The 25724-nt window shown below is 48.3% G+C and overlaps 1 protein-coding gene across 2 annotated transcripts; it reads left to right on the top strand.

The window, feature by feature from the left end:
• Window positions 1–1306: 1306 nt before the first annotated feature.
• Window positions 1307–24548, top strand: MYPOP (Myb related transcription factor, partner of profilin). 2 transcript variants are annotated; one of them, XM_068250081.1, is made up of 3 exons: window positions 1307–1412; window positions 12582–13016; window positions 23175–24548. In XM_068250081.1, exons 1-3 carry the CDS (start codon window positions 1337–1339, stop codon window positions 23801–23803), a joined length of 1140 nt encoding a protein of 379 aa, XP_068106182.1. In that variant the 5' UTR covers window positions 1307–1336; the 3' UTR covers window positions 23804–24548. The 2 variants fall into 2 exon arrangements, with proteins under 2 accessions (XP_068106182.1, XP_068106181.1); XM_068250080.1 differs by having other exon boundaries at window positions 12582–13046.
• Window positions 24549–25724: the final 1176 nt, after the last annotated feature.

The raw sequence follows: 25724 nt of genomic DNA, 5'->3' as shown, positions 1-25724 counted from the left end.
CCCTACAGTATCCCTTTAAATCTTTTGTCCTACCCATGATCATATTAAATGGACAGCCTAACCAAAAAAAAATGTTTTACTCACCTGGGGCTTCTACCAGCCACCTGCAGCTGTCCCGTGCCTTCGCAGTCGCTTTCGGATCCTCCGGTCCCCGCCGCCAGCTACTTTTGATTCACCAACAGGCCCAAGGATGCGTTGTCTTCTTCACGTTCTTGTCCACAATAGCGCTATTGTAGACGGGAACGCAAAGGAGATGCGTGGCCAGGCCTGCACAGACGCAGTGAGCCTGCCGGCTGAAGTTGACAGTAGCTGGTGGTAGGGGACAGGAGTATCCGAGAGTGACTGCGAGAGCACAGGACAGCTGCAGGGGGGTGGTAGATGCCCCGGGTGAGTAAAAATGATTTTTTTTTGGTTAGGCTTAAGAATCCCTTTAAAGAGAAACTCCAACCAAGAATTGAACTTTATCCCAATCAGTAGCTGATACCCCGTTTTACATGAGAAATCTATTATTTTCACGAACAGACCATCAGGGGGCGCTGTACGACTGATATTGTGGTGAAACCCCTCCCACAAGAAACTCTGAGGACCGTGGTTCTCCTGGCAATTTCCTGTCTGGGAACCTTGTTGCATTGTGGGAAATAGCTGTTTACAGCTGTTTCCAACTGCCAAAAAAAGCAAGCAGCAGCTTCATCACCTGCCAGCAGTAAAAATGTCACCATGTAATAAATGTCAGAATGTAAATCAGGGATTTAAAAGATTTTACAATGGGCAAATGCTGACTAAATCATTTATACATAATTATTGTAAAAATGAAGCACTTTTTTATTACATTATTTTCACTGGAGTTCCTCTTTAACTTCTATGATAAATAAATTGTCTGAAGTGAAACGTGCCTTATATAAACAACTCTGCGTTGTTATGTCACTCTAGGTCACCATTGGACTGGTTTACTTTCAAACAAGGGGTGTTTGGCCACTCAGCATCGCAGTATCAGCAGCACAACTTCACTGCCCCGTGCTTGGGAATTTTAGAACTAAATTCAGCAGTTATTAGTGTAATGATTCTCGGGCGCCCTCTGGTGGACGGCCGTGACACATTCTCTGCACTGCTCTCGGTTGTACTCCGCAATGATGGTTCTCTGCTGCCATCTGCTGGTCTCTGGTGAGAAGTGCTCGCAGCAGTGATGTGCTTGCGCGCCCTCTCGTGGGAAGTGCTGGGACTGAGCAGCGCTGATGTCTTTCGGACTCCCTCTGGCGGCAGCGAGTGGGAAGTTCTCCCCGGCGACACTTGCGCTGCGCCCTCTGGTGGCCGCCTGCGCTCCGCCTCCTCTCCCGGCATGCAGCGCGCGGTGCGGGACATGCTCGGCTGGGAAGGGAAAGAGGTGGAGCGGCAGCTTAAGAAGCTACAAAAAGGTGAGATGTCTTCTCAGTGTGACGGTCCGACCGGCCTGTGACGTTCCAGCATCCCTGCTTCCTGAGCTATCCACCGGGAGCATATGTACAGCCCCCCTCCGTCCTCTTCCGGGACCCAGGGCCTCTGGCCCTCCCCCTCATCCCCCAGTGCCCTCCCACCTCGTGTCCCCCTTCCCTGTCACCAGCAATACCTGAGCCCCACCCCCTGTACTCCCCTGCTGTGCCCCCCTATTACTGTGTCCCCTCACACACTCCCCCACTGTGCCCCTCCCCTGTCACCACCAATACCTGAGCCCCACCCCCTGTACTCCCCTTCTGTGCCCCCCCTATCACTGTGTCCCCTCACACACTCCCCCACTGTGCCCCTCCCCTGTCACCACCAATACCTGAGCCCCACCCCCTGTACTCCCCTGCTGTGCCCCCCTATTACTGTGTCCCCTCACACACTCCCCCACTGTGCCCCTCCCCTGTCACCACCAATACCTGAGCCCCACCCCCTGTACTCCCCTGCTGTGCCCCCCCCCTATCACTGTGTCCCCTCACACACTCCCCCACTGTGCCCCTTCCCTGTCACCACCAATACCTGAGCCCCACCCCCTGTACTCCCCTGCTGTGCCCCCCCTATCACTGTGTCCCCTCACACACTCCCCCACTGTGCCCCTTCCCTGTCACCACCAATACCTGAGCCCCACCCCCTGTACTCCCCTGCTGTGCCCCCCCCCCTATCACTGTGTCCCCCCATATCACTGTGTCCCCTCACACACTCCCCCACTGTGCCCCTCCCCTGTCACCACCAATACCTGAGCCCCACCCCCTGTACCCCCCTGCTGTGCCCCCCCTATCACTGTGTCCCCTCACACACTCCCCTACTGTGCCCCTCCCCTGTCACCACCAATACCTGAGCCCCACCCCCTGTACTCCCCTGCTGTGCCCCCCCCTATCACTGTGCCTCCTCCTTTTCCCCACACACACACACACACTCCACCACTGTGCCCCCCCCCCACACACACACATCCTCTTTCCCTGTCCACCAATACCTGAGCCCCACCCCCTGCACTCCCACACTGTGCCTCCATATCACAGTGTGACCGCTTTGGGAGTCACAGTGCTGGAAAGGCTGGCTTAGGAGGACAGGGGAAGGCTCCTAAATTGAAGAGATAATAAAAAAATGGGGTACTTACCTGGGGAGGATGGGGGAATCCTCAATAGGATCCAGAGGCTAGCCCCGTCCTCCTCTGTCCCACAGTGATCTCGCTGGGCCCCTTCGAAGCCACAGCTGACAATTTGTCAGGATGTGGCGCAGGAGTGCTTGCAATATTTACCATCCCTGTCTCCCGCGCAGGCGCTGTAGCGGCTCTTGGCTCAGGCGGAAATAGCTGATCCTAGTCGGATCCACTCGCCTGCGCTGGAGCCAGGGAAGGTAAATATTTACATGGCTGCCATTTGGAGGGGCCCAGTGAGACCCCTTGGGATGGGGGAAACCTCAATAGTATCCAGAGGCTTCCCCCTCCCGAGGTAGGTACCCCCCAGTGGCACTTTTTTCTGTTACAGGTTTTCCTTAAGTATGGCAATTGTTCATCTGCTAACCTCAGGATTGCTTTAAAGTGTACAAGAGACTTTTTAATAAAAGATTTATACATACCTGGGGCTTCTTCCAGCCCCCTTCCACACCAATCGCTCCCACGCTGTCTTTCTCCGCCTCCTCGTTGTTCCGTAACAAGCACCGCAAGTTGGGCCAGTCTGGGTCATTCGGTGCATGCGCAGTGCAGCTGTGCACGTCCCTGAGATGGGGGCGTGCACAGCTGCACTGGGCATGCACCAATTGAGACGTGCCCATAACTGGGAGTGTTTTGCGCCTTTGCAGTAGTAATGCGCAGAGCGCTCCCGACCACAGGGGCACAGCCGGCCCGTGCATGTGCAGTGCGCTCTGACTAGCCCAACTTTTATTAAACTTCATATCAGGGTCACTTTAAAGGGAATCTGACATGAAAATAAAGCTATGATATAATAAATTGTATGTGTAGTACAGCTAAGAAATACAACATTACTAGCAAAGATTTGAGTCTCATATTGTTTCCTGTACAGGAAGAGTTAAAGGGACACTTAAGACTTTAAAAAAAAAAAAAAAAGTTTTACTCACCTGGGGCTTCCAGCAGCCCCCTGCAGCTGTCCGGTGCCCACGCAGTCTCGCTCGGATCCTCCTGTCCCCGCCGCCAGCTACTTCCGTTTTCGGTGACAGGCCTGGCAACGCGAGTGATTCTTCACGTTCCTGGCCGCAATAGTAGTATAGAGGGTGCTATTGCTGCCAGGAACATGAAGAATCACTCACGTTACCAGGCCTGTTGGGCCTGTCAGCGAAAGTGAAAGTAGATGCCGGCGGGGGAGAGGTGGATCCGAGCGAGACTGCGTGGGCACCGGACAGCTGCAGGGGGCTGGTAGAAGCCCCAGGTGAGTAAAACTCATTTTTTTTAGACTTAAAGAGAACCAGAGATGAAGCACCCTCTTGTATTTTGCCTTATAAATCAGTGGGAACATGACAGTAAACACCTAATCTGCTCTTTGTTTCATTGTTCTCTGTTTAATCTGACTGTTATCACCTCTAATAAGAATCCCCGACTGAGCACTCAGTCTGGCTTTGCTACGGAAAGATTATAGCTGAGTCTTCTCTGTTGTCTTTTCAAGCATAAGCCTGCCCCCTTGTGGCTCTGCTATAATGACTCAGCTATGATTATTCCCTGCAAATGCTCAGTCCGGGATTCTTATCACAGCTGATAACAGACACTTTTAGCAGTGAAGATGAAACAGAGAGCATGGTAAGTGTTTTCTCTAATGTTCTTACTGATATATATGGTAAAATACACACGGGTGCTTAGTCTCTGGTTCCCTTTAAGTGACCCTTTAAGAAACGTCACTTGTTATCTATGCAAAAGAGCTGCTCTGAGCTCTCCGACTAATTTAGTCAGAGAGCAGTGCTATTTTCTGAAGCACTTCTACATCAAAGAAACAATGAAAGACAACTTCAGAAAAGATTTTACTGCAGATATGTTCAAAGGGGGGCATTAGCTCTGCTCTGTTTCATAGTTTAAAATGCTGAGTGTAGTGTGCAAACTGCAAATATTAGAGAATGATGCATTGTTATAAAAATAACTATATAACTGAAAATAAAAATGAGACGCTTTTCTTTGCTACTAAAGTTCTAATAATTAGCTATACTACATATATAATTCATTATATCATACATTTGTTTTTTTGGCTACAGTGTCACTTTAATCTGAAAAAAATGCATGTAAAGTGTTTGTCAAAAACTGGAATTGCAACCATGGAAAACGGGCAGCGCAATTACCATGCTAAACAGCACCTGAATCGTGATCAGCAATAAATGAGAAATGTTTCACGTTTATTATTAACCAAGAATCTGCAATAACAACTTCATCCAACTCACCCACTCGCCCGTAAAGTAGTTAAAGTGGACCTGAACTCTTGCACAGAACAGAAGGAAAACATATAGAAGTGCCCCCTGTATGTATTTAGAGAGTTTGGTCTGTCTAATTCTCCCTCATCTGTGACTAACCACAAGTGTAATTTGATCTCTCAGCTGTGTCAGCTGCCTGCCATGGCAGAGAGCTAATTAGAAAAACACAGGATGTTAACACTATGTCTGCTTCCCTGAAAGCAGGAAGTAGACACACTGCAGATTTATTGCAGGATTTGTATCAGCTGTAACAAAGAATTGTTTTTCTTGAAAGGTTATTATGCTGTTGCTGATCTTTCAGAGCAGAGAGAAAGTTCTGAGGTCAGGTCCGCTATAAGTGTCAGAAACCCCACCCCCTTTGCCCGAAGCCTTCCTGAACCAGTCCCCAGAAATGTAACTACTTTATGGGAGGGTAGGGGAGTTACATGACGTTTTCATTGCCGATTCTTAGGGCGGGTTCACACGGCTGGCGGGTGGTTTTATTGCTATTATACCTTCCAAGCAAAAAAGCGTTTGGCAATGTTTTCCGTCAGGTTGTGGTGTTTTGTGCCCCTAGGGGATATGGAACCGCAAACACAGCTAACAGTGGAAGCTGCATGCAGCACCTCGGAAAATTAGATTGACTATGTCGCTAGCGCAATCGATTGTAACCGCATTGAGATGAACGCTGACATACATCTCAACATGGACATGGTGGATGCCAACGGTAAACAACCCGCACTGCCGCCTCCATCAGTCTCCTGTGTGAACCGGCCTTCAGTGAATAATAAATGGGAAATATTTATTGTTGAATGTAAATCAGGTGCTCTTTAAAGAGAACCCGAGGTGGGTTTGAAGAATATTATCTGCATACAGAGGCTGGATCTGCCTATACAGCCCAGCCTCTGTTGCTATCCCAAACCCCCCTAAGGTCCCCCTGCACTCTGCAATCCCTCATAAATCACAGCCACGCTGCTGACAAACAGCTTGTCAGAGCTGGCTGTGTTTATCTCTATAGTGTCAGTCTGCTGCTCTCCCTGCCTCCTGCAGAACTCCAGTCCCCGCCTGCATCCCTTCCCTCCCTGCTAATTGGAGGGAAGGGCCGGGGCAGGGACCGGAGCTCTGCAGGAGGCGGGGGAGCAGCTGAGACTGACACTACAGATGTAAACACAGCCTCACAGCACGGCTGTGATTTATGAGGGATTGCAGAGTGCAGGGGGACCTTAGTGGGGTTTGGGATAGCAACAGAGGCTGGGCTGTATAGGCAGATCCAGCCTCTGTATGCAGATAACATTCTTTAAACACACCTCGGGTTCTCTTTAAAGGGAACCTAAACTGAGAATAATGTGGATTTTTCCACTTAAAATAATACCAGTTGCCTGACTCTCCTGCTGATCCTGTGTCTCTATACTTTTAGACACAGACCTTGAACAAGCATGCAAAGCAGGTGCTCTGACTGAAGTCAGACTGGATTAGCTGCATGCTTGTTTCAGGTGTGTGATGCAAACACTACTGAGGCCACAGATCAGCAGGACTGCCAGGCAACTGGTATTGTTTAAAGGGAAGGTTCAGGGAGGGTGGGTAAAAAATAAAAATCAATTTCCACTTACCTGTGGCTTCCTCCAGCCCGTGGCAGGCAGGAGGTGCCCTCGCCGCCGCTCCGCAGGCTCCCGGTGGTCTCCGGTGGCCGACCCGACCAGGCCGGCTGCCAGGTCGGGCTCTTCTGCGCTCCAAGGCCCGGAACTTCTGCGTCCCACGCCGGCGCGCTGACGTCATCGGACGTCCTCCGGGCTCTACTGCGCATGCACAGTAGTTCTGCGCCTGCGCAGTAAAGCCCGGAGGACGTCCGATGACGTCAGAGCGCCGGCGTGGGACGCAGAAGTTCCGGGCCTTGGAGCGCAGAAGAGCCCGACCTGGCAGCCGGCCTGGCCAGGTCGGGTCGGCCACCGGAGACCACCGGGAGCCTGCGGAGCGGCGGCGAGGGCAACTCCTGCCTGCCACGGGCTGGAGGAAGCCCCAGGTAAGTGGAAATTGATTTTTATTTTTTACCCACCCTCCCTGAACCTTTCCTTTAAGGCTAGGAGGAGCAGGGAGGTTACAGTATAGCTCTCACTTCCTGCTATCTGTGAGTGTTGCCACCTGAAGACACGCCTCTTCCTCCACCCTCTCCTTTAGGCTACTTTCCCACCAAGACGTTGCGTTTTAGGGGACGTTATGGTCGCATAACGTGCCCCTAACGCAACGCATGGTGTTAAAGTTGGGCGTCAGATTGAGCTGCGTTATGCAGCTCTCAAAGCAGCCGCTCCAGGATAGTGATGGGAAGTCCGGATCTTTTTAAGGATTCGGATCATTCGAATCAGATCATTGAAAAGATCCGGATCTTTGAACCAAATCATTTGAATCATTTTACTAGGGAAGCAGACTGGGTTAAATGACTAGCAGGACAGGACTTTCCCTGCACTGTACATTCTGTATGTTCCAGACAAACATCCACTGTGAGCCGAATCTTTCATTGTGATGATCCGGATGATTCAACTCACAAAAAAAGATCTGGATCAAATGAACGATTCGTTCATCATCGGACAACACTACAGTCCCACCAAGAGTCACCACAGTGCAGTGAATATTAATTAGCCATGTAGCTGGCCACAGAGGAGGAGGGGAGATCTTCTCCTCCAACATTACTGAGCATGTGAAAACAAGGTGGCTTAGCCCAGTATAACGTACAGCATGCAGCACTTTGTTTAAACCTGCTGCGTTACTATGTAATGCAACGTGGGCACTGTGAACAGCCCATTGATTTTACAGTGCTGTGAGTTAGGCTGCGTTACTGGCTGCTGTAACGTGGGACTTTAACGTCCCACTGTGAAACCAGCCTAAAAGAAAACATCCATATCCCTCTCAGTTTAGGTTCCCTTTAATCGTAATGTCCTTGCAATTGGAAAATCACGTGCTCTCCAAAAATCACAACTATCCAGTGGAAAAGGGGCTTTACAGTGAGAGAAAAAAGTGAAACATATGCTAGCTTCAGATAGCCTTTAACCTTCCTGGCGGTAAGCCCGAGCTGAGCTCGTGCTATGCCGCGCAGGAAGATATCTCAGCCCCTGGTGGGGCGATTTGGGCCATTTAAAGTGCTGTACGCGCAGCTAGCACTTTGCTAGCCACGCGTACAGCTTGATCGCCGCCACTCTGCCAGAGCCCTGCGCTGCCCGGACCAATGAGTTCCAGGCAGCGCTATGGGCTGGATCGGAGGTGTCTGACGTCAGGACGTCATTCCGATCGTCGCCATGGCGACAGGAGAAGCCAAACAGGGGAGCGCGTTATATACGTGTTCCCCTGTTTGCTATTGATGCCGGCGACGATCGCACTAGAGGGACACATGCGCCCTCTAGTGGTGTTTCATGTAGCTACCACTCTGGTAGCTTTACATGAAACACAAAAAAAAAAAGGATTTCTGCCTGTTTTGCAGAAAAATTAAACCGCCAGGAAGGTTAAGGTGGGATGAAACTCAAATTTCATCTATGATCTTAAATATTAAACAGCATAAAATTAATAGGAAAAAAAGGTATGAGTTTTGAAGCTACTGGAAAGGTTAATACTGAAGTTAATACTTCAACCTCTACTTCACTCAAAAGCTAATTGATAAGATTGCAGTTGCCTACTAAAATGACCAGGTTGCCTTGAGCTGTACTAAGCGATATAAACCATGCAGAATAGCTTCTGCTTTATCCAGTGGGGTCGGAAAACTCTCTGCACAGCAGTTTAGTAATTACAAGACAATCTGATAATTTGGCCAGCAACCAGAAAGCTTCTCAGATAGGGTGCATACACACATCAGACCATAGTCTTTGGAAAATGAAAGATCACAGACCAATTTTACCCCCTTCCATGTAGTATGAGAGCCATACCTACACAGTCTATTCTATTTAACTGAACTCCCCATCAGATAGAAATCTTTGCAAGATGCTGCACACAAAGATGCTGTACACATTCAACAGATCAGTATCTGCAAAAGATCCATTCCTGCAAAATGCATTCATAGTCTATGATATCTGCAGATCCTCATACACACCTTGTTTAACAGACATTCATCTGCAGATCAGATCCACCAGGATGGATTTTCAGATCTGCAGATGATTGTCTGATCTGCAGATGAATGTCAGTTAAACAAGTCATAGACTATGAATGCAATTTGCAGGAACGGATCTTTTGCAGGAACAGATCTTTTGCAGATACTGATCTTTTGTGTCTGTACAGCATCTTTGTGTGCAGCATCTTGCAAAGATTTTTTTCTGATGGGGAGTTCAGCTCCATAGAATAGACTGTGCAGGTATGGCTCTCATACTACATGAAGGGTGGTAAGATTGGTCTGTGATCTTTCATTTTCCAAAGACTATAGTCTGATGTGTGTATGAGCCTTAAGCTTCAGTGAAGTGTAAATATGCTTTTAGGCCTGGTGCACACCAAAACCCGCTAGCAGATCCGCAAAAGGCTAGCAGATTTTGAAACGCTTTTTCTTATTTTTCTGTAGCATTTCACCTAGCATTTTGCGGTTTTGTGAAGCGTTTTTGATGTAGTAGATTTCAGATATTGTTACAGTAAAGCTGTTACTGAACAGCTTCTGTAACAAAAACGCCTGCAAAACAGCTCTGAACTGCCGTTTTTCAGAGCGGTTTGCCATTTTCATATACTTTACATTGGAGGCAGAAACGCCTCCGCAATCCAAAATCTCCAGCAGCCCGGGAGTATGCGTTTCTGCAAAACGCCTCCCACTCAGGTGTGCACCACCCCATTAAAATACATTACCCTAGCATTTCCACATCCGCAATCGGATCTGAAAACGCGACCGAACCGCTCTGGTGTGCACTAGGCCTCAAATGACTTATAATGTTCAATATTCATTTTTTTTATTGTGTTTAATGTTTTTATGCAAAAATGTAATTTTTAGTTTCTCACTTTAAAGAGAACCCGAGGTGGGTTTGAGGAATATTATCTGCATACAGAGGCTGGATCTGCCTATACAGCCCAGCCTCTGTTGCTATCCCAAACCCCCCTAAGGTCCCCCTGCACTCTGCAATCCCTCATAAATCACAGTCACGCTGCTGACAAACAGCTTGTCAGAGCTGGCTGTGTTTATCTCTATAGTGTCAGTCTGCTGCTCTCCCCGCCTCCTGCAGAACTCCAGTCCCCGCCTGCATTCCTTCCCTCCCTGCTGATTGGAGGGAAGGGACGGGGGCAGGGACCGGAGCTATGCAGGAGGCGGGGGGAGCAGCTGAGACTGACACTACAGATGTAAACACAGCCTCACAGCACGGCTGTGATTTATGAGGGATTGCAGAGTGCAAGGGGACCTTAGTGGGGTTTGGGATAGCAACAGAGGCTGGGCTGTATAGGCAGATCTAGCCTCTGTATGCAGATAACATTCTTTAAACACACCTCGGGTTCTCTTTAACCCTTAGGCCCGGTTCAGATCTGCGCTTGGAGCCAAAAGGATCCGGTCTCTGTTTCACCGGATCTGGATGGCTCAGTCCGTGGCCCGGTTCACTTTGTGAAAATGGATCTGATCAATGATTGATCGGATCCATTTTCACTCAGCAAATACATACCTAATCTTCTGTAGCAGCCGGCGGTAGAGGCTTCCTCTTCTTCCGCTGTGACTACACAGCGTGTCATGGACGGAAGATGGAAGCCTCTACCGCCGGCTGCTGCACCCTCCCGTCGCTAGATTTGCGTCGGCCCATGCCCCCATCCACCGTGGAACCGTACGTTTCTTCACTAGTGTGAAGAAACGTTCAGTTTTCCTTTTCCCCAATGCTGCAGCATTTTTTGTCCGGATCCGTTCCGCTAAGCAGAACGGTCCGGAAAATTAGGGCCTGCAGCAATTTTTAGACCCGGGGACCGGAACGTACGGAACGTATCCGTACCAACGGACGCATGTGAATGGATCCATAGGTTAAAATTGGATCCTTTCACATCCTTTCCATTTGTACAGTATACGTTCCGGTTACATTCCGGAAAAAAACGCTAATGTGAACCGGGCCTAAACGTTGGTTGTAGATGACAAGCAGGGGGTAGAATGATAAAACATCTGTCAGTCGTAAGTTGCCCATACATTACTTGATTTTCCTGTTCAATGACCATTTGATTCAATCATTTTATTGGATCCGTGGAGAATCGATTATGTTTCATTCTGTTTGACCGATGGAAATTGGCCGATGTCTGGTCGATTCGACAAATTTACTCCACGTCTGGATGCAAAATTTCATACCAATCGTAAAGGAATCGGCTAATGTTCATATGATTTTGATCGACGCAGAATCGATTTTTGGTCAGATCATGAAGGCACAACATCGTTCAGCTCGATTAGTGAAGGAGAATTGGAGGATCTCGCTTGCAATGTGTGGGCTACTAGTCGATTGAGTTTTGATTGACCACACTGCTGTTTGACGCCCAATGAGGCCAGGCGCCCACTTGCGTTTGCAAATTGCTATCGCAATCGTTCAACATTTTGCTAGCGTTTTGTACAGTAAATTTGGATCGATTTCTTATGCTTAAAGTGAATGGGAACCTCATTTTTTTTAAAATACTTACCTAAGGAGAGGGAAGGCTCTGGGTTGTATAGAGCCTTCCGTCTCCTCTCTCGGTGCCCTCTATCCTGTGCTGGCTCCCCCCCCCCCCCCCCCCGTTTCAATCCCCCGCCTGAAAGGGTATTTGGAAGTCTTCGGGAGCCGTGTCCTCCCGAAGACGTGCGGCTCCATACTGCACAGGCGTGATCGTGCAAGAGAGCGTGCTTGTGCAGGTGCAGTACAGGGCCGCCCTTCTTCAGGAGCACTCGGGCTCCCTGAAGACTTCTGAAGCCTCCTTCAGCCGGATAAAGCAATATTTGACTACTTTAGTCAAATACTGCTACCGGGCGAGCCAGCACTGGAATGATGGGACCAGGAGAGGAGCCGGAAGGCTCTATAGGGCCCAGAACCTCCCTCTCCTTGGGTAAGTATCTGTCTCATTTTTTTAAATGCGGTTCCCATTCACTTTAAAGGGCCCTTTTCCACTAGCAATCGCTAGCACTTGTGCTAAGCGCTAGTGAATGTGATTCAGCAAGTCCCAAATTTTTTCCCACGTTTGCGATCGCAATTTTGCTATGCAATACATTTGGATTTGCGGTTTTGCGATTCAGTATCGCAAACGCTCACAGTGGAAAAGGGCCCTAAGAAGCGTTTTTTGTTTTGTTTTTGTTTTTTGTGCTTGCGTCTGCAGAGTGATTGCAATTAGCAGTTTTTTTTTATTTTTTTTTTATTTTTTTTTGGGGGGGGGGGGTTGGGTAGTGAAATCACTGCAAAATCACTTTTGCAAAGCATTTTGGCATTGGAGTGCACTCGTCCTGAAAATCCTGCTGGGACCCGCCAACTGTGATTTCCCGATTCGCTCCTGGAGGTTTGCGGCCTCTGACTTTCATTAGCCTAGTGCATTTAGAATTGCTGGCGATTCCAAAGCACAGCTAAAAGCACTCTAGTGGGCCACAGCCTTAATTGTTCAATGGAAAATCAAGTAATATAGGGACACCTTTACCGCTGTCTGTGTCCCCACAGAAAGTTCCCTTCACTTCCTGCCATCACAGGAAGTGCAGTGACTTTAGCACCCACTAGGTGGCGAGCTGTAACTCTGTCCTGTCTGTCTTCCATGCCCTGTGTAACATCCCTGCTCTGTTTCTCCTGCAGCCAATCTGGAGGCCATAGTGAACGCCCTCGCCATGTCGGGCGATGGGGAGGAAGTGACGCGCCTCCGGAAGCCCCGCTTCTCGTACGAGGAGAACCAGATCCTCATCCGGGAGGTGCGTGCCAATTACTCCATGCTGTACGGAGCCCAGTCCCGGAGACTGAGCGTTGCTGAGCGACGGCAGGTCTGGGAGGGCATCGCCGCCAAGATAAACGCCATCACCAACTGGAAGCGCACGGCGCAGGAAGTCCAGAAGCGCTGGAATGACTTTAAGAGGCGGACCAAGGAGAAGCTGGCCAGGGTCCCACACTCCACCCAGAACGGGACGGCGGAGGAGGTGCTGACGGCTGAGGAGGAGACTATATTTGCTATACTGGGTCCAGGCTTGGTGGCGGGGCGGGACCCCTACGTTCCTGGGTCACGGCAAGGAGCTGTGGGTGAGTCCTGGGGATCGCCTCGCTCATCAGGTCTGTTTCTCATCCGCTAGATCAGAGGTGTCAAACTCAAAGTGGGCTGAAATTGTACACTGGGACCTAGTCGCAGGCCAACCTCAATGTCTACTGGCCACCATCATCCCTTACAAAGTTCCCTGGTGTCTAATGCCCCCCCTCCCTTATACAGTTCCCTGGTGTCTAGAGACCCCCACCCTCCCCTATACAGTTCCCTAGTGTTAAGTGCTTTCCCTCTACCTCCCCATATGGCTTCCCTGGTGTTCTAGGGCTTCACCTCCAGTATAGCTTCCCTGGGGGTCTAGAGTGGGCCAAGCATAATAGTAAGTGGGGAAACCACTTGAGGGCCAAATTTAACCTCCCTGGCGTTTTGATTACTCGCGGCGCACGGCCGCGGGAGGGTTTTTTTACCAAATTTTTTTTTTCATGTAGCTAGCCTAGCGCTAGCTACATGATTCCCCCCTCCCTGCTCTCTCCCTCCCACCCTTCCGATCGCTGCCGGCGTTGATACCCATCAGGAAATCCCGTTCTGAACGGGATTTCCTGTAGGGCTTCCCCTGTCGCCATGGCAATGATCGGACTGACGTCAGGGACAGTCCCGATCCACGCCATGGCACAGCCTTGCGGTGATTGGCCAGGCTGCGCAAGGGGTCTGCGGGGGGCCCTCTTTCGCGGCGGATTGGCGGCGAGCGGCGACTTTCGGGAGAATGCGTGTTTTTAAAAGAAAAATAATGCAAATCGGCCCACCAGGGCCTGAGCAATCCACCGCGGCGTTACTGGACGAGCTGAGCTCGTCCGTAACGCCCAGGTGGTTAATAGAGATGTGGCGAACTGTTCGCCCGGCGAACGTCTCAGGAGCTTTAACTACTTCCGCTTCCTAGATCGCGCTCCTGTTGCCAGGCACTCTCTGCGCATGATCGTGACGTCGTTCATGACGTCATGCACACGCGCAGAAAGTGCCCGGCAACAGGAGCGCGATCTAGGACGCGCTCCGCCGGGCAGTGCAGGCGTACTACTCCGGGTCAGTGCGACCCGGAAGTAGTTAAAGCCCCAGGGATTTAGAGATGTTCGCCACGTCTCTAGTTGTTAATGGCTCTTAGGGCCAAATTTGGCCCGCGGGCCGGAGTTTGACATGTATGCGCTAGATGAATAGAGGGGTCAACTGGTGTGCCAATAAGATTCTAGTTTCCTTCAAATTGTGCAGGAGGCGGACCATGTGACTTTGATTGAAAAATACACAGAAACCAGGAGCCCAATAGAGTGTAGTGTATTGTGACACGTGGAAGAAGGTTTGTGGAAAAAGAATTAGGTACAGCAAAATTCCTAGTATCCAGCACCAGCAGGGATCTCCTGATGCCAGAGACTTGTGCTTGCCAGTTCCCAAACAAGCACAAACTTCCCCCCCAAATACTCAACGAGACTCCAGCCTTCCTGTACCTCCTGTGGCTTTCCGGCTTCCCCCGTGCATAGGAGCCAGCCTGTCACCTGACCTACCTCGGGGTCACATGACATGCCAACTTGCGTGCACAGATAGCGCTAGGAGCAAGTGGAAGGCTGCTACACATCGCTGGAGGCTCGGTAACTACTGTATTGTACAGGCTGCAGACATCCACAATAAAGTCCCCCTTATCCCCTCAGGCATGCCGGTTAGTTGAGGCTTCTGGTTGCCTGAGTTGCCGATAACGGGAACGTCCGTACTCACAAACCCGGTTGCTAAATAGCAACCGCCTTCAACCCTCTTGAGTAAGTGGATGGTCTCTCGATGGGTAGGTCGCCTTCTCGGAAGATGGCCACTAACGATACAATTTTAATTCAAACAGTAAAAGAATCGCGCTTAAGATTTAGCAGTGCTTAGCAACCTTATAAAATCGGTGGAGCGCTCTGGAAAAAAACCACCTCAGTTTCCAAATCAGTTCAATCCACTTCCACTAGCGCTCAATGTTCAGCAGTATCAACCATTCATAGATGCTTGAATCCACTGATCATATATACACCTTAAAAGAAACAAACACATATCATAGTGCAGCAAGCTCATCATCAGCTGACACTTCCGTGCACCCTTTACACACTCTGCTAAGTCCAGGGATGTGCAGGCAACCACCTTCATCGAGGATGGGAATACTCCCCCCCCCCTTTCTTTCCCTGCTCACCAGATGGATTCTTTCTACTATGTGTATCTCTCCACGCTGTCCTCGTGTGTATCAATACCTCACACTATAAAAAAACTTGCCATGTGTAAAACCGTTTATTAACCACTTTCCCCTCCACTACAGTATATCTACGTCAGCTGTGGCACCCTCCAAGCCACAGCGACGTAGATATACTGACCTCCTTGCAGCCCTGTTGTGCAGGAACAGGTGCGTTTCAGAGCGCACCCCCCGGCACTGTCAGCTGCCTTACTAATTGGCAAAAGGGAACATCTGGCTATAATGGGGAACACTGATCCTGGGGATACATCTGGCTATAATGAGGGGTGCTTATTTGGGATACACAGCTGTATATATATATATATATATATATATATATATGTGTGTGTGTGGGGGGTCGCAAATGCGGGGACACATCTGGCTATAATAGAGGCCGATATTGGGGGGCACATCTTGCTATACTGGGGGGTCTGATACTGGGCACACATCTGGCTATCTATCCTTGGGGGACTTCATACTGATGGCATGTCTTTTACCTACTGTAGCACTTTGTATTTTTTAGTAGAATTGAAGAAAACCTGCGAAGTAATGCAATTTTAACGGTTTTCCCTCTTTTTTCCCGCTAAAATGCGCAAAAAAAAAAAATTCTCGGGACAAAATATCCCCCAATGAAAGTCTAGTTTATCCTGAAAAAATCGATATCTAGATCATTTAGCTGCCGTGAGTAGGGATAAAGTTATTGCTGATTGAATAGGGACATAGCTAAAACGTCAAAACTGCTCTGGTCAATAAGGGGAAAACAAGGTCTGGATGCGAAGTGGTTAAAACATTTGTCCTGCTAAAATGCATATGCGTACATCATAAAAACTTGTATCAAAGCCCAACAAATAGTCACCGTTATCCTCCAGAAGCGGTCCGGCCACGGCACTCTGGGTCTCTCTTCCTGCTTCAGCGCGTCACTCCTAGATTCTATATTGTGAGGTATTGATACACACGAGGATGGTGTGGAGAGATACGCATAGTAGAAAGAATCCATCTGGTGAGCAGGGAAAGAAAGGGGGGGAGTATTCCCATCCCCGGTGAAGGAGTCGCTTCCTGTCTGAGTCAGGACTGAGTCAGCCACTTACATACCTGATATTTAACTCTTTCAGGCAGAGAAAGAAAAAAAGGAACACAGCCTAGTTATTTGTGTGCTAGGCACTGTACATACACACGTCTATCTCATCATGTCACATGTCAGTTCCGGTATCCTTTAATCATTTTACACTCCTAATTGTACATCTCTTGGATTTGGCCACGATTGGCCCAAATTGGCAGAAAGTTCATTTGATTAGCCCAACAGCAGCGACACACAATATGCTGGTAGGAATGATTTCCATCCCTATGGATGAAGTGAAGGTAAAGAGGCAGGAAGGGTTCAGTCCGTGGATGTATCTCCCCCACCCCCTTCCTACACACAGAGCCCTTGGGGCTGACATGACACTCCCGCGCAATACGTCACCTGCCGTCCTCCACTGACCGCTAACCAATCAGGAGGCAGCTTTTATAGAAGAAGATGATTGGATACCGACACTGAGTGTGTTCTCAGTCACCTGAGTGTGGCATACAGCGGCCCCCAGTGTTTTTCTATAAACATTCAGCTGTCATTGTTTGACTACTGTAAAGCCTGGTACACACTTTCAATTATGATTGGCCAATCACTGACCAATTCTACCACCTCCATGTACTATGAGGGTTTATATACAAACAGTGCAGATTGGTAGAGCAGCACCCATCAACTGGAAGATTCAAGGACGTGCCTCAGCTCGCAGTTCTCCACACCACTGAGACTGTAAATTGTAGAAATCCACTTGAGCAGGCACCGTCACGATATAAATAAGCTCTTTATTGATCACATGGGTTAAAAAGCAGTTAACAACGACAGACCGCTGTTTCGAGCTTCATGCTCTTTGTCAAGTTGTCAAGAGACTGGTATTGCAGTCTCTTGACAACTTGACAAAGAGCATGAAGCTCGAAACAGCGGTCTGTCGTTGTTAACTGCTTTTTAACCCATGTGATCAATAAAGAGCTTATTTATATCGTGACGGTGCCTGCTCAAGTGGATTTCGAGGGTTTATATACACAATTTTTTTGCTCATAGTTTTGCTCATAGTATTCAATATCAGGTGACGCTCATACTACATGGAGGTGTTAAAATTGGTCAGTAATTGAAAGCATTGGCGTAGCTAAGGAGCTGTGGACCCCGGTGCAATTTTTACATCCCCCACCCCCCCCCTCAAGCACTCAATACATAACAATTGATCTGGCGCACCAAAACCTGCCAATGGCAACTACAGTGTCAGAGGTGCAAGAAGGGGATGGGGAATAGTTTGTTAATAATTACCACCATTCAAAGTATCTATAGAAGTGATTATGACAAGCACAGGACCAGTAGAGATCTAATACTGTGATAGAAAGTGGACCCTTTGGGGCCCCTCTGGCCCGAGGGCCCCGATGCGGTCGCAACCTCTATTGCTACGCCCCTGATTGAAAGTGTGTTCCAGGCTTTAGGGCGCGTACACACATCCAATAATGATTGGCCAGTTTTGACACCTCCGTGTAGTATGAGAGCTTACCTACACAATTTGTTCATAGTATTCAAAATCCATTGGCCCTCCTACTACTACTTGGAGATGGTTAAAACTGGCCAATCATTGGCCAATAAAAATTAGAGGTGTGTATGCAGCTTTACTGGATGTCTGGCTCTCTGCTTCTGACGCTGGGCACACACTAGGGTGAATGGTGGCGGCAGAACGCACAGGTGAGTTGCGCAGGAGGAGACAATAACAAAAAAATAAAACAGCCCCTGGGGGGTACTTACCTCGGGAGAGGGAAGCCTCTGGATCCTAATGACCCCTGTCCCCCCTTACCTGTCCCCATTACAGTGCAGAGCCCCTGTGCATCACTCCCGGCGGGGGGCGGGGCTTGCAGTCCCATTCATTACTGAATGGGATGGCGGGTTGAAGTGTCCCCGAAATGCAGTCAACCATGTGCGGCAAGTCTGCTGTCCCTGCAATCGTGTTTCCATAAGCGTAGCTGAAAGCGTACTATATGGAAATGAGCCCTTAAAGAGGAACTCCAGCCTAAACAAACATACTGTTACATTAGTTATGTTAATTAAAATAAATAGGTAATATAATCTCTTACCCACCCTGTTTTAAAAGAACAGAAATGTTTGTGATTTCATGGGGGCAGCCATCTTTTTGGTTGAAAGGAGGTGACAGGGAGGATGAGACACAGTTCCAACTGTCCTGTGTCCTGAGCACCTCTCCCAGTTGCTAGGCAACGTGAATAACAACATAGGAAATCCCATCATGCTCTGCACAGTATCAGGGAAAAAAAGACTGGGCTTTTTTTCTTTGATGGGTGGAGCTTAGCTAAAAATGCAGCTAAAAATGATGCTTTCAGTGCTGCTGAGTAGATTTTTAGTCCGGAGGTTCACTTTAAGGGAAGACGCTGGATAGTCCAGAGGCTTACTGTGTCCTCCTCGTCCCCATCGTTGCTGCTTACAGACCCCCATAACATATCTGACAAGCTTGCTGTGCTGCGCCTGTGCAGTGAGCTGCAGCTGCTCATGCAGGAGGAGGACCCCGGGTCTCGGCAGTTGCGGTGGGGGTCGGTGAGGAGGACACAGGTAGCTGGTGGAAGATCCAGAGCAACCCTGAAGCCGGAGGGATATGGAGGCTGCCATATTTATTTCCTGTTAAACAATACCAGTTGCCTGGCAGCCCTGCTGATCTCTTAGACTTCAGTAGTGTCTGAATCACTCACCTGAAACAAGCATGCAGCTAATCCAGTCACACTTCAGTCAGACAACACAATACAGAGGCGCCAACAGAGTAAGGCCTCGTTCAGACGTGCGCATTTTGGCAGCGCGTATAGTGTGCGACATGCAAGAACGGTAGAAGGGCATAGACAGCCCTTCTACCGTTCCCATCATATGCGCTGCGTGGCAGCACGATTGCGCTATCACGTACTGCACGCATTTTTGTGAATCGCAGCGCAGATCCCATTCATTGTAATGAATGGGATCTGCAGCGCATAGGAGCGCAGATGGCGTGCGATTGGACGCGTTGCGTTCCGATCGCACATCCATCTGCGCTAAATGATGTGAACGAGGCCTAAAAGGATCAAGTTAAAAAGGTATAAAATGAGGGGCAAGGGTGGACTTACCTCCCCGACAAAAACACAACTATTGTGTAAGATCAAGAAAACCGGTATTTATTCTTACTCCAAAACCAGTTGTGCACGCTAGTAAAGCGCCTCTGTCACTAGCGTGCACAACTCAAAAGTTGCTCCTTGTGTATTGTTGCCTGAGGAAGCAGGCTTGAGACCAGCGAAACGCGTTGTTTTTGGAGTAAGAATAAATACCGGTTTTCTTTATCTTATACAATAGTTGTGTTTTTGTCGGGGAGGTAAATCCACCTTTGCCCCTCAGTTTATACCTTTTTAACTTGATCCTTTGACTCTGTTGGTGCCTCTGTATTGTATTGTCTAAGTGATAATTATCCACCTGGTGGATGGGTGGGACCACCCTTCTTTCTATTTCTATGGAGAGCGACTTCTTAAGGGGCCCATACATCTAACGATTTTCCCGCCGATATACAGCAGATTCGAACACTGTGATCGAATCTGCTGTGAAATCGTTGCGCAAACGATTGATTTCCGTCCGAAATCAATCGTTCCCGTTGATTCCCGTCGAGCCGTCCGTGCGGAAGATTTTGCTCGATTGCCCGTGGGTCGATAGTGGCGTTCGAATGCCCGATGACCGACGCAATACAGCAGCAATACATTACCTGCTCTGGCCGGCATGTATCCTCGCTGTCACCGATGTCTTCTTCTCCGCTGGGTTCCGCGTTCCGGTTGCGGCTGGCTTCACTTCCTGTCCCGGCAGGAAGTTTAAACAGTAGAGCGCCCTCTACTGTTTAAACCCCCCCCCCAACCCACACACACACACTTAATGCCTAACCTCCCTCCACACACACACACCTAATGCCTAAAAGTGGCCACACAACATACAATTTTTTAAATATCTGTTCAATTCAAGAATTGCAATCAATTTTTCTGACTGATCGTAACATTTCAAAAATCTGACCGATGTACCACACACCTATGTTCAATTTTTCCCCAATTATGATAAAAATGATTGGAAACTGACAAAATTGCTAAGGATTGTGTATTCATAAATTGACTAACACACACCATACAATCTTCATAAAAATTGATCAGAAAAATCCACCACTTCCAATCAACTTTTATTGTATAAAAATGGGAAATCTGATCGGATTTCTTGCTCGAATAAAAAAAAAAAAGCTGTTGAGTTTTTTGGGGGGCAAATCCAATCTATTTTATTGAATTGCCATAAAATCGGATCATTTTAGTGTATCGTGTGTGGCCACCTTTACATGAACCTCCCCCTCCGGCACTCGCTGTGTGTACTGTTTGTAGCTGATTGGCATGTTACTCCTGGGCATCGGGTATACAGTGTTCTGTCATCCGCCTGATTGCTGTTACAATTTGACTTGTTCAGTGTTGGGTGTTGTTGAGCTCCAGCACTTTAGTGCCAAGCTTGGGTCACACTGTGCCAGAGTGGCAGCATATTGGCATAGCACAGCTCCATGGTGGTGTCCAGGGCACCGGCGGGCGGATGTGTGCCATTCTGTGGCAGTGCAGAGCCAAGCTTGGGTCACACTGTGCCAGAGTGGCAGCGTATTGGCATAGCACGGCTCCATGGTGGTGTCCAGGGCACTGGCGGGCAGATGTGTGCTATTCTGTGGCAGTGCCAAGCTTGGGTCACACTGTGCCAGAGTGGCAGCGTATTGGCATAGCACAGCTCCATGGTGGTGTCCAGGGCACCGGCGGGCAGATGTGTGCCATTCTGTGGCAGTGCAGAGCCAAGCTTGGGTCACACTGTGCCAGAGTGGCAGCGTATTGGCATAGCACGGCTCCATGGTGGTGTCCAGGGCACTGGCGGGCAGATGTGTGCCATTCTGTGGCAGTGCCAAGCTTGGGTCACACTGTGCCAGAGTGGCAGCGTATTGGCATAGCACAGCTCCATGGGGGTGTCCAGGACACTGGCGGGCGGATGTGTGCCATTCTGTGGCAGTGCCAAGCTTGGGTCACACTGTGCCGGAGTAGCAGCGTATTGGCATAGCACAGCTCCATGGTGGTGTCCAGGGCACCGGCAGGCAGACATGTGCCATTTTGTAGCAGTGCAGAACTGAACAAACAAATCTTGCAGGTCTGATTTGTGCATTGTAAAAAATGCAATGGACAGACCTAGATATGATGGAGACGGGTAGGTGTGACTGGGCCCTTGGTCTGTTTTGCCCGTCTGCAGAATCACGCCCGTCTGTGACTTATACACTGCTTAAAGTGGACCTGAATTCAGAACTTCCCTGATCTAAAAAATAAGCAAAAGCTTAATAACCTTTAAAGAAAAACATTTCTTTGTTACAGCTGATACAAATCTTGCAATAAAGCTGTAGTGTCTACTTCCTGCTTTCAGGGTTAACATCCTGTGTTTACAAATTAGCTTATCTGCCGTGGCAGCCAGCTGACACAACTGAGAGATCAAATTAGAGTTGTGATTAGTCACAAATGAGGGGGAATTAGACAGGCTAAACTCTCTAAATACATACAGGGTGCATTTCTGTTATGTTTTCCTTCTGTCCTGTGAAAGAGTTCAGGTCCACTTTAATCAAAAAGAAAACCAGATAAACATGTCGGTGGCTGTATTAGTTTCTCTCTCTCTACAGGTTCTCTCTAAATATTTATAGGCTTCAATTCAGTAAGCATTACCACATTCAGTAAAGCAGCTGATTTTACCAAACATGCCTTGTCAAATGTCAATTCACTAAGGCAGTTAATGCATGAAAACTAAAATTACCAACTAGTGAGGTAAATGACTGACTAGTAAGGTAAATACCTCAATAAACGTCAGTTCACAAACATCAGAGCATGCAGTAGCACAAGTGAGATGTTCGGTATCTCCAGCCTGGAGCTTTCGGTAACTAACAAACAGATATTCAGTAAAATGTACAGGCAAGAGACAGCCAATAGGAGGAGTCACCCCATCCTGCTCATTCCATTTGTGCCGATGTACTGCAGGGCGGGACATCAGAAAGTAAAAATAAACACACAGCAGGGCACATTCATGGAGGTTTCCCCTGTATCTCTTTAGACGTAAATATTTATAGACTGATACAGTGAATCACAGGGACTAGAGGAGTCATGCAGTCTAAAAGGATGTGGGGGATGCCTTTTACTATTGTAACTATCAGAAGCAGCAACTTGCAGAGGAGTGGCTCAGGACAGAGAACCTGTAGTAGAAGAATCAGCACAATTCTGGACAGAAGTGGGAGAACATCACTGTAGCTGAACCAGGGCTGTGGAGTCGGTACAAAAATTATCCAACTCCTCAGTTTATGAAACTACTATGGAATCGGTACAAAAGTCATCCAACTCCGACTCCAGAGTTTATGAAACCACCAACTCCGACTCCTCAGTTTATGAAACCACCAACTCCGACTCCTCAGTGTATGAAACCACCAACTACGACTCCACAGCCTTATCAGGGCCATGGAATCGGTACAAAAATCATCCAACTTCTCAATTTATGAAACCTCCGACTCCAGGTAGCCAAAAATTGTTCAGACTCCTGGACTCCACAGCCCTGAGCAGAACATAGTTTGCTGATGAGACCTACTCCACAGCTGGTTACTCTTCTACTTATTACTGAACAGGTCTTAGTGAATTGAATACATCTTTTTTGGTAAATTACCAAACTATTACCACATGTGTGACAAAAGTCTATAATGCCGAATGCTATATTTTACCAAACCTATTATTTTTTACCGAACAGGTCTTAGTGAATTGAAGCCGTAGATGTTTTCTTTTTTGATGATGTTAGAGGTATTCTTCGAATGCTGATAAGAATCCTCCTCTCTTCCTCCCACAGACTTGCATTTACCCGGCCCGGCTTCTTCTAGCGCCGAGAATTCCCTGAGCGGCCCATGTTGCCCCCCAGACCCGCCTCTCCTCCTCCAACCTAAACAGTCTCCATCCCCAACGCCCCAGCTTCACACTGTGCAACTACCCCAGCTGAGCCCCCCACCGGAACCATCAGACGGGGCCTCCCCGCCCCCTATGCCTCCCGGTTCTGCCTCTCCTATGCTTTCGCCGGGGGCTGTCAGCCAGCACTACGATCCCACAGTCGCCATGCTGAGAGCCCAGCAGGAAACGGCGGAAGCAATTCGACATCTGACCTACACCCTGCGTCAGAGCATGGACCGCCTGACCAACGTCCTAGCCGCCATACTGCCTCTAATACCTCCTCAAGCACCTTCGCCTGCTCCCTCAGGCCTCTTCAACCCTGTTTATTATCCCACAAAGACAGAGCCAGAATCAGAACCTTGTTCTGTGAGTTACGACCTAGAGGAGAACCGCAACAGGGAGGAAGAGGAAACCGTCGCACAGGATGTAGTCGAAGAACGAGCAAATTCTCCGATCTCTCCTCCGCCCAACAAGCGGAAAAGGTTCTCCTATCTAACTCCTCGCAAGCGCAGAGGCCGCTGGAAAAACCTCTAAACCCTGCACGTTCGTCCTTCGCCATTTCAGAGAACGGACACGGCTAACCCCCGATAGGACTACAATGTTATCTACTTTTAATTTAGTGAAGAAATGTTTTCCACTGAGATGTCCAGGAAATAGATGAGGTGTACTTCCTCTTTGCTGCTGTAGAACTTTGAAAAAAATTAACCAGATTGTTTATCTTCATATTTTTTTAGGATATTTCTGCTTTTGTTCCCCTCCCAAAAATGCAGGTTATAAAGTTCCCAGTTTATGTAGACGCTAACAAACCAAATCGGCAGAAAGTCTCTTTGTACGGCTGATCCCAGCCATTAAAATGTAGGACCTCTAGAAGTCATTGCTGAAGTTCTAGGTCTTCTTTGAGGGAGTGGTTCTTCTAACTCGTACCATCCCGAGGCTGTGGGAGCCGCCCAAGAATAGTCATAAAGGTCCACGTAGAGCTGCCTTTATGTTCAGATGGATAGAAGCTGGGGTTGGTCTCTCAGGTAGACCTCTGATGACCTTTTTAGAAGGAATCTGCATTTCCTTAGATCTTCATCTCTGGCCCGTTCCTTCCCTTGTTCCCTCAGCTCTTCCTCTAGATACGGATAGCCAAGAAAGCAATATATATGTATGTAAATAAGCATACCCATTGTAGATAGCAGGCGCTCCCGCGTTCACTTTAAATTAGCCAAATAGTCATTAACTGGGGAGCATTAATGATGTTTGTAAATAAGTACATATTAAAACAGTCTGATTTCTAGTGTGTCGTGTTGGTTTGGTCGCCGTCGTATGGACTGAGCCAACGGACGTCATGCCATCCATCAACCGGGAGGAGTCAGGAGAAAAGATGATCAGTTAGATGCTAAAGGTGGGCCATACACTGGTCGATGGGGCCAATAGGGATGGTCAATAAGGAGCAAATAAATAAATATTTTGTATGCATATTTATGCAACTTGAACGTGAACCAATCAAATCTGGCTGAGGTAAAATTTAATTGGTCCGTTTTCAAGCTGCATAAACCTGCATACAAAATGTACATAATCCTGCATCAATGTGAAATTATTTGCATCTCATTGACCATCGCTACTGGCCAATAGGGATGATCAATGATATGCAAATAGTTCATGCAGAATTATGTACATTTTTATGCAAATATGTGCAGCTTGAAAATGGACCAGTCAATTTAAACCTGGGTGGGATTGATTGGTCCATTTTCAAGCTGCATATATTTGCATGAAAATTTACATAATTCTGCATGAACTTGGAAATATTTGCATCCCATTGATCATCCCTAGTGGCCAACCAATAGATCCCTCTCAGATCATTATCTGACCAGAGAGGGAGCTATCTGCTGAAATCCCTCCACACACTGTAGACTGATTTTCAATAGACTTCAGCATGAAGTCTATTGAGAATCTGGGTGCACTGTCTGCCGGTTCTCTCCACCTATGTCCGCCCCCGAACCATGCAGAGTGTAGGCAGCAGAGCTTACACTCATCTGTCTGCCGATGTGTGTCTTCTCTCCACCATTGGATGCTCCTCGCTGTCTCTTCTCTCCTGGGGCACCTATGTCATGTGACTAAACACTAAAGGCCAAACACTTGGGCCACCATGGCACATACCTTATATGACCATTAGTAGGAGGGTTCCGGTGATCCTTGTACTCGAGACCATCTAGGTAAACAGAGAGACCAGGAGTTCAATGGTGTAGTATCGTTAATAAATGGGAAGTTGTAATGATATACTCGCCAGAGTGGTCTGTAGATCCCTGCAATTACCATATAAACCAGTGGGAAATTACCCGTCCCCGCTCGGTTTTCCAGGTCCTGCCAGAAGCTGGATGGTTGCTTTCCTGGGTTTGTAGACTTTAGGGGAAAGGAGGTTTATTTGGATACTCGTAAGGATGGAGGCACCCAACCTAAAAAATATATATAC

Source organism: Hyperolius riggenbachi, chromosome 8 (assembly GCF_040937935.1).
Source record: "Hyperolius riggenbachi isolate aHypRig1 chromosome 8, aHypRig1.pri, whole genome shotgun sequence".
NCBI classification, from domain to species: domain Eukaryota; kingdom Metazoa; phylum Chordata; class Amphibia; order Anura; family Hyperoliidae; genus Hyperolius; species Hyperolius riggenbachi.
Note: the sequence above shows the minus strand (reverse complement) of the source record. Positions and strands in the feature narration are given on the sequence as shown.

Excerpts from the sequence above, each read along its gene's own strand:
- MYPOP (XM_068250080.1), top strand. The coding sequence starts at position 1,337 with ATGCAGCGCGCGGTGCGGGACATGCTCGGCTGGGAAGGGAAAGAGGTG. Across the intron at positions 1,413-12,581 it reads GCTTAAGAAGCTACAAAAAG|CCAATCTGGAGGCCATAGTG; the intron begins GTGAGATGTCTT and ends TTTCTCCTGCAG. Across the intron at positions 13,047-23,174 it reads GGGATCGCCTCGCTCATCAG|ACTTGCATTTACCCGGCCCG; the intron begins GTCTGTTTCTCA and ends TTCCTCCCACAG.